This window comes from Dendrobates tinctorius, unplaced genomic scaffold (assembly GCF_039654945.1).
Source record: "Dendrobates tinctorius isolate UK_male_01 unplaced genomic scaffold, ASM3965494v1 ptg000156l, whole genome shotgun sequence".
In the NCBI taxonomy this organism is placed as follows: Eukaryota; Metazoa; Chordata; class Amphibia; order Anura; family Dendrobatidae; genus Dendrobates; species Dendrobates tinctorius.
In genome coordinates this window covers 4,098,654-4,114,336 of record NW_027361823.1, presented here as the reverse complement: position 1 = coordinate 4,114,336, position 15,683 = coordinate 4,098,654, and the positions used below count along the sequence as shown (strand labels likewise).

General features: G+C 41.0%; 1 protein-coding gene across 1 annotated transcript in view; it reads right to left on the bottom strand.

Annotated features, from left to right (window-relative positions):
* MYPN (myopalladin) overlaps positions 1 to 15,683 on the bottom strand; it is a 355,731-nt gene that overhangs the window by 66,170 nt on the left and 273,878 nt on the right. The window contains exons 13-15 of the mRNA XM_073548140.1: positions 14,981 to 15,119; positions 11,429 to 11,650; positions 4,649 to 4,798 (exon numbers count right to left, since the gene is read on the bottom strand). Coding sequence (XP_073404241.1) covers positions 4,649 to 4,798; positions 11,429 to 11,650; positions 14,981 to 15,119 — 511 coding nt within the window. The remainder of the gene's footprint in view (positions 1 to 4,648; positions 4,799 to 11,428; positions 11,651 to 14,980; positions 15,120 to 15,683) is intronic.

Below are 15,683 nucleotides of genomic sequence, written 5' to 3'. Positions count from 1 at the left end.
GGGGGCGTGGTAGGGTGAGGTGGGTGTCGCGGTCCGGTCCGGCGCTTCCCATCTTCATAGGATGATGTCCTCCTCCTTGCTTCTCCCTCGGCTCCTGCGCAGGCGTACTTTATCTGCCCTGTTGATTGCAGAGTAAAGTACTGCAGTTCGCAGGCGCCAGGAAAGGTCATAGAGGTTCCAGCGCCTGCGCACTGCAGTACTCTGCTCTGCCCTCAACAGGGCAGATAAAGTACGCCTGCGCAGGAGCCGAGGGAGAAGCAAGGAGGAGAACGGCATCGTATGAAGATGGAAGGCGCCGGATGGGATGGCGACACCCATCGGACCAGACCGAACGCCAGGGTGAGTTCAATCTAACTCTTTTTTTCTTATCTTTCAGGTTACATCAGAGGCTTATCTACAGCGTTACAGAATGCTGTAGATAAGCCCCTGATGGCGGTGCCGGCAGCTGATAGGGCTAAAATGGGGTGACAGATCCCCTTTAAATAATGCACAGGCATGGTAAGGTATCGGCTCTAATCATCACAGGACATGACTGACATGATATAGCTGCACCAAGAAAATCTCCATATAATCATTTGCACTAATCCAAACTAACACATAACTAGGCAGGAAAGCTAAATGCTAAACTTTTCAAAAATGTGCCACAGTCCAAATGGACCGAATCATAATCCACAATGTGCAGAGGGATTTCAATGATATCCATGTAATTCCTCAATGGCAATAAATATTAATACTACATGTCAACTGGATAACTAGTGAAGTTCCGATAGTCTGTGCCGTGCACATATTACCTGTGTCTGCGCGGCTTCACAAATACGATGCCGAGTGACACGCTGCTGCGCCTGACCCCATGGCAGTCAGGCAGCAGTCTTGTGAAGCCTGGCCACAGGTTTGGCTTCATAAGAGACTGTGATTTTAGCTATATACTGTAATACTCTGCTAGTGCAGAATACAGACCAGGGGTCCCCAACCTGTAGCTTTGATAGCCATATGTGGCTCCCGGTCCCATGAATTGTGGCTAGCGGGTGTCTGCCAGCTTGGTGTGTTAGCTCCAGGTTTAGTAAACAGGGATGAGGAGCACACCTCAAAATGGTGGATTTTGTGAACAGCCCTGCACAGAAGAGCAGATCTGGATGCACATATACTGGTCTAAGAGGTTTCAATTTAATTTAAGCATGGCATGCGGGAGACAGGATGATACTACCTGTGAGAGGTGGTGTCTGAAGCTGGATGTGACAGTGTGTTGGGAGTGCTGGATGGGAGAATACTGAAAGGGGGAATTGTGGGGACCACCGGATCTTGTTATACTGCTTCGGGGGGATTTCTGTGGAAAAGCTTTGGTTATCATTGTACCTGTAATGGGGCTCTGGTTGCCCCTACTGTGAGGGGGGCGGGAACTAGATGTGGCCCACGACCCTCTCTCAGAGCTGAATTTGGCTCTCTAGGTCAAAAAGGTTGGGGACCACTGATATAGACCAAGTAATAAGATGAGTGTAGGTTTAAGTCCTTCAAGGGACATAAAAATAAAGAAGGTAAAAAATGTTGAGACAAGTAACACTTTCATTTTTTGAGATCTGGGGCTGTGTTCTGGCTTAGTTTTTTGTGCCCTGATCTGACATTTTTACTGATACCATTTTGGGGTAGATATGATATTCTGATCAACTCTTACTGCATCTTTTGCAGTGTTGCAGCAGCCAAAACAATGTAATTCTGGTGTTTTGATTTTTTCTTGATACGCTGTTTACCCATCGGATTAATTTATTTTATAATTTGCTAGACCTGATTTTTATGAACGCAGCAATGCCAAATATGTGGTTTGCTTTTTTTTTTTTATTGTTTTATTGTTAATGGGGCAAAATGATGATTTCATTTTTTTCCTTGTTTTTTCTTTTTACTTTACCTAATAGTCTCCTTACGGGACTTGAAGCCGCGATCTTCTGATCACTTGTACTCTCGTACATGGGTGTGCTGAGCACTGCTATGTATAGAGAAAATCACAATTTCCTGTGAATGAGAGCTACAGGCTGGCTTTCACAGGACAACTGTCATGACAAGCAAGGAGGTCTTCAGCACATCACCGGCTGTCATGGCAACCCATCGGCGCCCCGCAATCATGTCATGGGCACGTCAATAGGTGCATCAATAGATTTTTATTGCATTTTTAGACCGAGGTGCATGGCGTGAAAAACAGCAACTCAATTTCTAATTTTTTTTCTTTTACTGTTCGGGTAATAAATGTTATATTTTCATATATCAGACTTTTACGTTTATGGCAATGGCTACTAGGCCTCATGGGAGCACAAAGATGGTAGCCTACAGCATGCTCCTGGCTGCCATGGCAACCTATGTGCAGCCTGAAATTATGTCGTAGGAGGACAATGAGCACTGGAACGTACATTCCACCGGTGCCACAACACTCACATGTCAGAGACTGACATTGGCATTTAAGTGGTTAAACAGTCGTGATTGTTAGAGGCAGCTTGTGTAAACCAGAGAAAAGTATAGGCCCCAAAAATATAACTTTATTCTTACTAGTTAAAAGCCATTTTATACTCTCAGTAACATCTAAATATTAGTGGGTGTAAATCCAATATGCATTAACTCTTGAATTTGTATTCCAATAAACACAAAAAAACATAACCAGGAAAATGGTGCAATCTATCACACCCTAATACTCCCTAAAGGAGTCTGTACCTACCAGCGGAGGTTGGCACCCTAATGTTAAAAGGTATGGGGCACCCGCTCATCGCCGGCGATCCCTTATATCCCTAAATCACCCCATAAAGTGCAGGACAGGTAGTTTTATATCTAGAATAGATATAATCATATACTTTCATTGCTCCCATCTAACAATCTTGGGGCACTCCAACTCTCATAGGCACAATAGATAAGTTGATGTCAGGTATAGAAAAATAGAAGTGGGGTAATCAAAAATGTTTCCTGAACAGATTCAAAAATACTTGGCTTATGACCAGTTTCATATGATTCATAACAAAAATCCCTCATCAGAATGCAATCCCGTGGATGACACCGCATTGACGGAACACCAACATATCCACTGATGAACCCCATTTTATCGCTATGGGGGTAAACGTGTCGGGACTTGCATTTTTATGAAGGGCTGCACTGATATTTGTTCTTTTTAATTATGGGACATACAGTATAATGTTCCCATTCTAGAGTTAACATGTAACAACAGTACCATCTAGTGGCCATGATTGACATGTAACACTGAAGAGCGTTCATAAGGTATACTGTAGTGGTAATCAGCAACTTTTTTTATTGCATTGCATGCCTATTTGAAAGAAAAAAAATGAAAGCAAAATTAAGTACTTAGTGTGATTTATAAAATGAAAGTCATGCGACCCAAATCTTTGAGTCATCTGCCAATTTGTACTGCAGTTATGATTAGCAGTTATGGCTACTACCTATGTTGTTACCATTTCCTACCTGAATCCAATCAAGCCCTTTGATTTTTATATAGTACTGTTTAAAATGGAATTTGTCACGATGGTCAACAATTGTCACCAATCACTTACACCATAAATACGGTTACTTCGGGCTCATTTACGTTTGAGGAAAATGGACAGATCAGACTTTGATCAGAGAGTGGTCTGAGTGTCATCCGTTTTTCTCCAACTTGGAGAAATTAAAAAAAAAGGTTTCTCCACTTTCTCCTTTCTGACAGTTTGTGAAAATTGGAAAACACACAAATGTCATCCAAGGGTGGTCCGATTTTTTCATGGACCGATTGACCTGCAGTGCCGATCTTGATCTGACTCTTGGATAAAAATCAGATATGTCTCCATGATTTTTAACTGACTTTCTTGTTCCTTGAAAAATAACAAACATGTGAATGGCCCCATAGATAATTACAGGTATGAGTGCTATCCGTGAAAAACATGGAGAGTGCTTTTATGTGAAAATTGTACATGTGAATGAACTCTAAGTAGGAAAGAAAAGTAGCACTGAGTGCAAGACAGGGTGTTCTTTCATTTATGGGCTACCAGCTAACCTTGGCCACACTTGCTCAGTGCACACATTATTATTCCCCTACTAAATGTTTTGAAGCATTATACAGATCCCAAAGATGTGATAAACCACAGTTAATTTATGCTTTAAGTGAGGTTGGTGGGGGGAAAGGGTATCACTTTTTCACACAGGGCCCTGTAGGTTTGGATTTCTTTTTCCCTTAATAATAAAGACCTTTATTCAAAAACTGCATTTTGTACTTACGTGTGTTATCTTTTTCTAATATATAAAATTTGTTTGGTGATCAGAAACATTTAAGTGTGACAAACATGCAAAACAATAGGAAATCAGGAAGTGGCAAACACTTTGTCACACAACTGTATATATTGCCAGCCTGTCATAATACCACATAGTAATATTGCAGATAAAGGTTACCATCCTAATACACATTCCAAACTCTGTCCACCTCTAACGCATGGCTAACAAACAAAGGTTTATAGAAAGGGAGTGAAGAAGAAAACATTAGGACTTTGTGTACTGGGTGGTCAAACCTGGACCCCTCGACCCTACCAATACCGTTGGAATCACTTATTTTATGCTTCTATTAGTTTACGTTCATTAATACAGTGAACTATTGCAGGTCTGGAACTACACACAGTGCCATGCGATTTGGTACCTGTGGATTTGCAGCCATGATGGTATAGTTTCCATCATCATCGTTGGTTGCAGATTCGATATGTAATGAGCATGTCCCATCTGCTTCTCTCTTCATCCTACAATGTTCATTCTTCTTTAAAATCTGCTTTCCATCTTTAAACCAATAAACCTAAAAAAATTGTCAGCCAAAAGCAAAATGAAAGTTGAAGTTAGTACAATGATGTGGAAAAATAGATTTTTTTTTTAATTATATGCGACAAATTAAATGAATTTGGGTTTTATTCTGAAAAAAATTCATAAAATTCATAATAAGTAGTGATGACTGTAGGGAATACTTTATTCAACCTTACCGGGGGGCTCTATCCTAATTGTTATCATCTTTGAAAAATAGTAAAAATATCATATCTCTAGTAATATCAATATATAAGGTGCGAGCAATCATGGGATTACAACATCAATGTGTGAAATAGTTTCTGAACCAGGTTCGATCATATTCCACAAGTCTGTCTTAACAGGTGTTGGGCCCCATATTAGACATCAAAGCTTTCCTCAAGTAAAGCGCTGTGGAACTAATGGCGCTATATAAGTGAGTAAAATAAAATAATAATAAAGTAACACACTAAATATGACTTGGTTTGGCTTCTGAACTGATTTTAGGCACTGGTCTGGGGTTCAATTAATTTACTAATTATAAGAGATGATCTGTGGTTTGACTTACAGCTGACTCTCTGGGCTGGAGTCGGAATTAGTTTTTGCTGTCTAGTCTGGGATTTGGGTTATGTTTAGCGATCTGGTCAAGTTTCTGAATCTATTTAGAGGTCTGTTCTGGGGTCTAAATTAATTTTAACAGTCTATTTTTTGTGCTCTTAGTGAAATTAAGGGATCTAATCTGATTACTAAATGTTCTGGTTTGGGTTCTATATTGATGATAGGGGTTGGTCTTGGTTCTGAATTGATTTTCGTTTCTGGTCTGAGGTTGTCATGCATCTATGTTGTCACACTAAGGCCACGTTCACACATTCATTATTTGGTCAGTATTCTACATCAGTATTTGTAAGCTAAAATCAGGAGTGGAACAATCAGAGGAAAAGTATAATAGAAACACGTCACCACTTCTGGATTTATCACCCACTTCTGGTTTTGGCTTACAGATACTGAGGTAAAAAACTCAAATACTGAACGTATTAACGTGGCCTTAGACTCAGGAATTGCTGGAACTACACACGTGGTCAAAATTGTTGATACCCCTCGTTTAATGACAGAAAAACCCACAAAGGTCACAGAAATAACTTGAATCTGACAAAAGTAATAATAAATCAAAAATCTATGAAAATGAACAAATGAAAGTCAGACATTGCTTTTCCACCATGCTTCCACAGAATTTTTAAAACTCATGAAATAGACCTGGACAGAAATGATGGTACCCCTGAAAATAAAGTGACAACATGGACATGTTAAATCAAGGTGTGTCCTCTAATTAGCATCACAGGTGTCTACAATCTTGGAATCAGTGAGTGGCCTGTATTGAGAGCTACAGATACTCACTGTGCTGTTTGGTGACATGGTGTGTATCACACTCAACATGGACCAGAGGAAGCAAAGGAAAGAGTTGACTCAGGAGATTAGAAAGAAAATTATAGACAAACATGTTAAAGGTAAAAGTTATAAGACCATCTCCAAGCAGCTTGATGTTCCTGTGACTACAGATACACATATTATTCAGAAATTTAAGCTGCTTGGGACTGTAGCAAACCTCCCTGGACGTGGCCGCAGGAGGAAAATTGATGACAAATCAAAGAGACCGATAATACGAATGGTAACAAAGGAGCTCAGAAAAACAGATTAAAGCTGAACTTCAAGCTCAAGGAACATCAGTGTCAGATCGCACTATCCGTCGTTTTATGAGCCAAAGTGGACTTCATGGGAGACAACAAAAGAGGACACCATTGTTAAAAAAAAATCATAAAAAAGCCAGACCGAAAGTTGCCAAACTACATGTTGACAAGCCACAAAGCTTCTGGGAAAATGTCCTATGGACAGATGAGACATAAATGGAACTTTTTGGCAAGGCACAACAACTCTATGCTCACAGACGGAAAAATTAAATATATCAAGAAAAGAACACTGTCCCTACTGTGAAACATGGAGGAGGCTCTGTTATGTTCTAGGGCTGCTTTGCTGCATCTGGCACAGGGTGTCCAGAATCTGTGCAGGGTACAATGAAATCTCAAGACTATCAAGGGATTCTAGAGAAAGCTTGCTCTCAGTCGCAGGTTATGGGTCTTGCAACAGGATAATGACCCAAAACACAGCTAAAAAGAGGAAAACATTGGCCTATTCAGAAGTGGCCTTCTATGAGCCCTGACCTAAACCCTTTGAGGATCTTTGAAAAGAGCTGAAACATGCCGTCTGGAAAAGGCAACCTTCAAACACGAGACAATTGGAGCAGTTTGTTCTTGAGGAGTGGGCCAAAATACCTGTCAAGAGGTACAGAAGTCTCATTGACAGTTTTAGGAATTAGTGATTTCCTCAAAAGGTTGTGCAACAAAATATTAAGTTAAGGGTACCATTATTTCTGTCCAGGCCTATTTCATGAGTTTTATTATTTTTTTAAATTCTGTGGCAGAATGGTTGAAAAGCAATGTCTGACTTTCATTTGTTCATTTTCATAGGTTTTTGATTTATTATTACTTTTGTCATAGTCAAGTAATATCTGTCACCATTGTGGGTTTTTCTGTCATTAAAAGAGGGGTACCAACAATTTTGACCACGTGTGTATATGTGCTATCCAACACTTGGTGATTGGATGTGTCCTGATGATCCAACACTGAAAAAAGATGGAGGAAACATGTCTATGCAGGATGCATGTAACTAAGGAGCTCCAGACATGTATTTTAAGAGTTTGATAAGTATACTATTTTATGTACCTGTCACTTTGATGTTGAATATTCACAATCATTGATATGGGGTGTAATTATCATAGACCAGAATGATAACATCAGTAAGGGAAATTGTACTTGATCCTTTTATCTGAAACATTAGGTAATTACCAGGGTATCATAATCAAGAAGCAAAGGGTTCCATATCATCAATAAAAGGTACAAACCTTCACGGATAGGTAGGTAAAATTAGGGAGACGTATTAGGACAGCCTGTGGATTTATTAAATCCTCCGCAGCCCCCTTACTATTTTGCTTTAATACTTTCTGTATTATTTTCTGTGGATTATTTTTAAGATATGGATCATTGTGACATTATATAGTATTCTGCTTATACTAACGTGTAAGCAGAATACTGATGCAGACAATCATAGCATGTTTGAAGGGTCACTGTACTTTCAAGTAAATGTTCAGAATTAGCTGTGTTGTGTGTGCATGAAGAATAACACTATGTGTGACCATTATGTAACTGCAGGCACTATTCACTGTGAGCTGGTGAGAGGAAACTAGCTGCTGTGATCTCTCCTATACATATTTCATACAGAGCTATTCCTGTTCTTTGTTCTTTTTTAGCACACAGAGAGGGATTTCTAATATTTTCCTTGCATAGTTGTAGTACATGTGCCGACTGGGGGTGCTCCCTTTCGGCTGCAGAACAGACTGAAGACAGACGCAGAAATCCGTTCAATCAGGTCCAATTTTATTGGGTGTCCTCTTGACATCCACAGCAGACACAACAGCTTCTGCTCCCTGGCCTGGTTACCTGTCACCTCCCTTCTGCTATTGTTTGGTAAAGGACCCCTAGGTTCCTTCACTGTGGCTGCCGTCAGACCCACGGCCACAGCGCTTCCCCGACCGAGTCAGCCTGCTGTAACTCTTACTCACTCTTCGGTGTCCAGCCATCCTGTACCCCAGGCCTCTGTTAGTCATTGCCGTCCCGTCCTGCAGCTGTCCTCTCAGGGCCACCCCCCTCTCCGATTAACCGTCTCTTTTGCTTTTCCTGAGCTTCTCCTTCCTCCGTCCTCTCCTGAACTCTTCCCACTGCTCTCCTCCTCCTGGGTGTCTGCCCTACCCCTGGGACTCTCCTTCCTTATAACTCCTCCTTCTGGAAATCCCCTTCCCAGTCCCGTCACTCCGCCCACCATGACTATGCAGTATCCCTAGCCTAAGGCCTGCTGTTGAGTCCTTTTCTCACTACTCTATGTCCCCATCTTGTGGCCAAAACCTGGTACTACACCATCTTTCACTAATTCTAGCTGTTGTTCCACACATATACATACAAGCCAGAATAAAGCATTGTATACATCATCTTTTTACATTTCCCTCTTTATCAGACAGGTCCATAGGTCAGTCCACCACCTACATAGTACACAGAGTCAAGCAGCAGCAAAATGGAAGACATTATAAAGCAGTGCCAAGCTGTCTGGATGTGAATCAAGCTCTAATGTGAAGTAAAACACTTGCTAGAAAGCTCAGCACAATATTTCTGTGTCTCCCTCTTTCTGTCTGTCTGCTTGCTAACTTACTCCTCCCTTCATTTCCCCTGTCCATAGAGTATTATAAGCTGTGTAACGATGTCACAGTTAACTGGCATTTGAAACAACACAGGGTTGAGCTATTTTTTTCAGCATGGACGACAAGTTTGGACTGGCTTCTGGTCATACACAATGCACCTCTGAAACCACGATGCGTACATCCAGCTACAGAGGTGCAATGACGCTGCCGAAATACGCGAGATGTGCAGGAGTTGGTGATGACGCCGTCTCGTGCAAATTATGTTATTACACCCACAGGGGCATGATCACATGGAAAGGGGGCTGACTAGTCTAGGGAAACTAATTCCCCATCAACTAGTCAAAGCCCTCATTAACAAAGGGAAAGTGAATCTTATACAGTTGTGGCCAAAAGTATTAACACCCCTGCAATTCTGTCAGATATAATTCCACACCAAACATAAAAAGAGGGTGGACAAAAGTATTGGCACTGTTCGAAAAATCATGTGATGCTTCTCTAATTTGTGTAATTAACAGCACCTGTAACTTACCTGTGGCACCTAACTGGTGTTGGCAATAACTAAATCACACTTGCAGCCAGTTGACATGGATTAAAGTTGACTCAACCTCTGTCCTGTATCCTTGCCTTTTGTGTACCACATTGAGCATGGAGAAAAGAAAGAAGACCAAAGAACTGTCTGAGGACTTGAGAAACCAAATTGTGAGGAAGCATGAGCAATCTCAAGGCTACAAGTCCATCTCCAAAGACCTGAATGTTCCTGTGTCAACCGTGCGCAGTGTCATCAAGAAGTTTAAAGCCCATGGCACTGTGGCTAACCTCCCTAGATGTGGACGGAAAAGAAAAATTGACAAGAGATTTCAACGCAAGATTGTGCGGAAGTTGGATAAAGAACCTCGACTAACATCCAAACAAGTTCAAGCTGCCCTGCAGTCCGAGGGTACAACAGTGTCAACCCGTACTATCCATCGGCATCTGAATGAAAAGGGACGGTATGGTAGGAGACCCAGGAAGACCCCACTTCTTACCCGGAGACATAAAAAAGCCAGGCTGGAGTTTGCCAAAACTTAGAAAAAGCCTAAAACGTTTTGGAACAATGTTCTCTGGTCAGATGAGACAAAAGTAGTGCTTTTTGGGCAAAGGCATCAACATAGAGTTTACAGGAGAAAAAAAGAGGCATTCAAAGAAAAGAACACGGTCCCTACAGTCAAACATGGCGGAGGTTCCCTGATGTATTGGGGTTGCTTTGCAGCCTCTGGCACTGGACTGCTTGACCGTGTGCATGGCATTATGAAGTCTGAAGACTACCAACAAATTTTGCAGCATAATGTAGGGCCCAGTGTGAGAAAGCTGGATCTCCCTCAGAGGTCATGGGTCTTCCAGCAGGACAATGACCCAAAACACACTTCAAAAAGCACTAGAAAATGGTTTGAGAGGAAGCACTGGAGACTTCTAAGGTAGCCAGCAATGAGTCCAGACCTGAATCCCATAGAACACCTGTGGAGAGATCCAAAAATGGCAGTTTGGAGAAGGCACCCTTCAAATATCAGGGACCTGGAGCAGTTTGCCAAAGAAGAATGGTCTAAAATTCCAGCAGAGCATTGTAAGAAACTCATTGATGGTTACCGGAAGCGGTTGGTCACAGTTATTTTGGCTAAAGGTTGTGCAACCAACTATTAGGCTGAGGGTGCCAATTCTTTTGTATGGCCCATTTTTGGAGTTTTGTGTGAAATGATCAATGTTTTGCTTTTTGCTTCATTCTCTTTTGTGTTTTTTCATTTAAGCCAAATTAAATGAAGATAATAATACCAAAGAATTTGTGCTTGCAATCATTTTCAGGAAGAAACTGAGTATTATCTGACAGAATTGCAGGGGTGTCAATACTTTTGGCCACAACTGTAAATGCTTTTTTAAAGCAACAATATACAGGGCTGGTTGGGCAGGGAATTAAGTCATACATATATGAATGCCGCTGGGGTAGAGGGCATGGGGGACCTCACAGGTTCCCTTTAAGGCAATGTATTATTTACTCATTATATACTATACTATATAGTCTAAACATTTTTACAAGTGAAGAATAAGATCATTTGTTTTTAGCTAAGGATGGTTATTCTTTTTCAAGGTTAGAGTTTTGAAAGCTTTCTAAAGGATTTTAGGGACTAGTATAATTTGGTCTGGTGCCCAAATTGAATATGTGGGTACGGTGAAGTTTAGGAATCTGTTCTTAAGTCAGATTTAAATGTAGGGTTCTAGTCTGATTAATATTGCGTATGTATAATGTTCTCTAATCCCAGTGATTAAATGGATGACTGTGGCTTTTTTTAGACACATCATTGATAAATGACAAACCTTAGGTATTGGTATTCCAACAACTTTACACGTAAATGTAACTGATGTTCCTTCTACGATGCGGAAATGTTTGAGTCTGCGATCAAATATTGGTGCAATGCACCTTCCTGTGGGGATCTCATCATGTTGGACTTCATCATCGGATTCATCAACAGGGGTACGCTCCAAGCGAAACTCTATCTCATTCATCAACCTTTGCTCAAAACTAGATATCTTGTATTCCTGCAAGTATAATTATGTTAATCCACAATAGTGAGAATACAGATAAAAACTGTCATTAATATTAGATTTGTTTCAGGCATCAATACCTTTTCGAACACTGAATATTAATGCTGTATAGAATGATTCAAGAAGAATAGTGCAAAATTATAGCCTCAGTATTCATAACTGAGAGAGCATAAAACGGAATTAACATCAAAATACACACTATCTATCCAAGTTTTATCCATACACTAAACATTTTAAGTGATTTCTATTGGTGACATGGTAGATGTCTAGGCGGTAGCCCAGCTCTGTCCAAACCTGTGCCAGCATATCACGCTACACAGATGTCTTGTCTCAGATCGATTAGACCAATGTTACGCTGTGATGATCTTAGGTAGGGGACCTCAAACTGTCCCTGGAACTGGGACCCTAACTATCCCTGTCCCAGGGGTACTCTTGATGGTAGAGAGGTCTGAGTCTCCTGTTAATCCCAAGTCTGTCCCCTCACAAACCCCATGGAGCCTGAGACAGAAACGTAAAGTGAACAAGACACACAAGACAAAACAAGGATAAAAGAAACCCTCTATACTACAAAAGCACTAACCAACAATAGGAAGGAGGATAGGGACAGGGAGGAATAAACTAAATGTGAAACATGGACCAGGAGATAAACACATACATACAACAGAACACCTCCACAACAACTTCTCTCCAAAACACATAGCTAAGCACACAGAACTTACCTGGATAAGAATGAAGTGATTAACCAGAGTCAGCATGGGTTTGAAACTAATAAGTCATGTCAGACTAACTTACTTTCCTTCTATGACAGAATCACTGACTGGGTGGATCAGGGAAATGCTGTAGATATAGTATATCTTGACTTCGCATAGCAAAAAATAGTAGAAAAGAGCGGCACTCACCGGGTAGTGTAATCAAGGCTTTATTATAAAAGCATATCAGCGGGAGAACGGGTGCAAAAAGGAGATAGCAACGATGATCGTTTCCCCCTGCAAAGGCGCTTCCACAGGTTACGAAACGATCGTCGTTGCTATCTCCTTTTTGCACCCATTCTCCCGCTATGCGGATTAGCTTATTTTCCATGAATGTGCACCTAAGGGTAAAACAGTTGTATTGCCGGCTGCGTCTCTTTTATACACATATGATGGTTCGGATGTGTGGACTATTGTGATGGTGCTCGCCTTCTATTTCTGGACTTTATATCTTGACTTCACCAAAGCTTTTGACAAAGTATCTCAGACCGTCCTTATTGAAAGAAATGACTAAGTATGGAATGGACAAGGCAACTGTTAGCTGGATTCATAACTGTCTTAGTGATCAAACAAAAAGAGTGGTCTTAAATGGCTGCACATCCAGTTGGAAGAATGTCTCAAGTGGGGTACCACAGGGCTCTGTTCTGGGCCCTGTATTTCTCAACATCTTTATCAATGATTTAGACGAAGGAATTGAGGGTACACTGATTAAATTTGCTGATAACACAAAGTTATTAGGGATAGCTAATACTAGAGAAGAGAGAGAGGATTCAAAAAGATATAAATAAATTGGAGCAGTGGGCAGCAACCAACAGAATGGTTTTTAACAGGGAAAAATGCAAAGTACTACATCTGGGCAATAAAAATGAAAAAAAAAATACAGAATGGGAGTAGTGATGAGTGAGTATACTCGTTGCTTGGGTCTCCCCGAGCATGCACGGGCGGTCTCCGAGTATTTTGGCGTGCTCGGAGATTTAGTTTTCATCGCCTTAGCTACATGATTTGCGACTGCTAGACAGCTTGAATACATGTGTGCAATGATTGCTTGTTAGGAAATTCCCACATGTATTCAACCTGTCTACAAGTCGCAAGTCATGCAGCTGAGACAATGAAAACTAAATCTCCAAGCACGCCAAAATACATGTAGACCACTCAAGCATGCTCGGGGAGACCCGAGCAACAATGCTACTCGCCCATCACTAAATGGGAGGAATAGGGCTAAGCAACAGCACATGTGAAAAAGACTTGGGTATACTAATAGATCATAAACAAAACATGAGTCAACAGTGTGATACAGCATCAAAAAGCGCAAATACAATTCTGGGATGTATTAACAGAAGCATACACTGTAGATCATGTGAAGTCATTATCCCCCTCTACTTTTCTTTGGTCAGCCCTCATCTGGAATACTGTGTCTAGTTTTGGGCACCACATTTTAACAAAAGACATCAACAAACTGGAGCAAGTTCAGAGAAGAGTGACTAGAATGGTGACCGGTCTGCAAACCCTGTCCTATGAGGAACGGTTACAGGATTTGGGAATATTTAGCTTGCAAAAAAAGAAGACAGAGATGAGACTTAATAGCTGTCTACAAATATCTCAAGGGCTGTCACATTGATGACGGATCATATTTATTCTCATTTGCACAAAGAAAGACTAGAAGCAATGGGATGAAACTGAATGGGAGGAGACACAGATTAGATATTAGAAAAAACTTTTTGACAGTGAGGGTGATCAATGAGTGGAACAGGCTGCTATGAGAGGTGGTGATTTCTCCTTCAATGGAAGTCTTCAAACAGAGGCTGGAGAGACATCTGTCTGAGATGATTTAGCGAATCCTGCTTTGAGCAGGGTGTTGGACCAGATGGCCCAGGAGGTCCCTTCCAACTCTACCATTCTATGATTCTATGAATCTCCAATAACAACAACGAACACCTATTCAGCACAGCGTCTCCTAAGAGCAAGGAAGCAGAGCTTTCACTTGAAAGACAGAGAGGTTCTGGCTAGGTTTTATAGGAACAGTTAACGACCAGATCAGAAGCAGCTGAAATGGAGCAAGTTTCTGACTAGCATAGGAAAAGTTGTCAACCTCTTCAGCACCAAAGGAAACCAAATTCATTTAATATGGAATCCAAACACAGAGGCTAAATGGAAGATCTGCGATTCACAATACACAGTGATCTTCTACCTCCAGATCTTCCAGGTTGGCATAACACACTTGTCACAGGCTTCTACGAACACCAGATCTAACACCTTGTGGCCTCATCAATGACTAGTGTATCTCTCCCTCCAGCAACAGGATTTGAAGCACCTGAGACAACTCATCACTGACACAGTGGAGTCCAAATGAGAGGACATACTGAAACACGTCCGGACAGAACTCGGCTACCTCCTAGACATCTGCTATTTCACTTTGTACATTTTAGGGTATAGATAAAACCTTAATATTTAGAGTGTCTTTTCAAGTTAATACATTTGCGTACTGTTCTCTCATTATTATTTATGCTGAGGATATAATTTAGTGCCATCCTTTTTGAATCACCATGTCAATTTTATATATCTATATGCTACAAACCTGCTGCTTTGGTACAGGTACCTCCTCTCTCAACGACAGCTTCTTTTCTAATTCCCGTACAACTTGATTCTTGCTTTCTTGTATTGCATCCTGTGTGCTGAACCGCACTGAATTTTTCTTTGGGGAGCCAGCAAATGGTCTGAAAGAAAAATAATGTACATTACAATATGTGGTATCTGTGTAACCTGAGGATATAAACAGGGTTATGGAATCAGATTAGATAACATACTGACATTTATATGACAAGGCTGTACTTTATTCATTGCTGGTAATCAGTTACCTGTTGTAATACAGAAAGACCTGATTTAGACTTCATCCGCAAGAAGGAGCTATGGGCCAGGTTCACACAGGCCAAAGCCAGAAGAAAACTAAATATATAAAGTAACGACTTAAAGAGAACCTATTAGCACACTAGATCCTGCTAAACCATCACCATACCTTTTTATATTACTATTTATAGAATATAAAAAAGGTCCTATCAGTGTTATAAAAATCAGGTTTGAAAATTTAGCTTGCCATAGGTAAATTAGCCAATATCAGCCTGACAGGGACAGGTGATTGCCCCAGACTGGTCCAGCAAATGAGAGCAATGCTCTACCTTCTTTGTCATGCGGAATGAAGCCGGGGTTAGGCATAGTGTGCACGCTGAGGAGGCATTATTGTCATTTATCTCATATCTTTGAGGCTGGATGCAAAGGAGTGC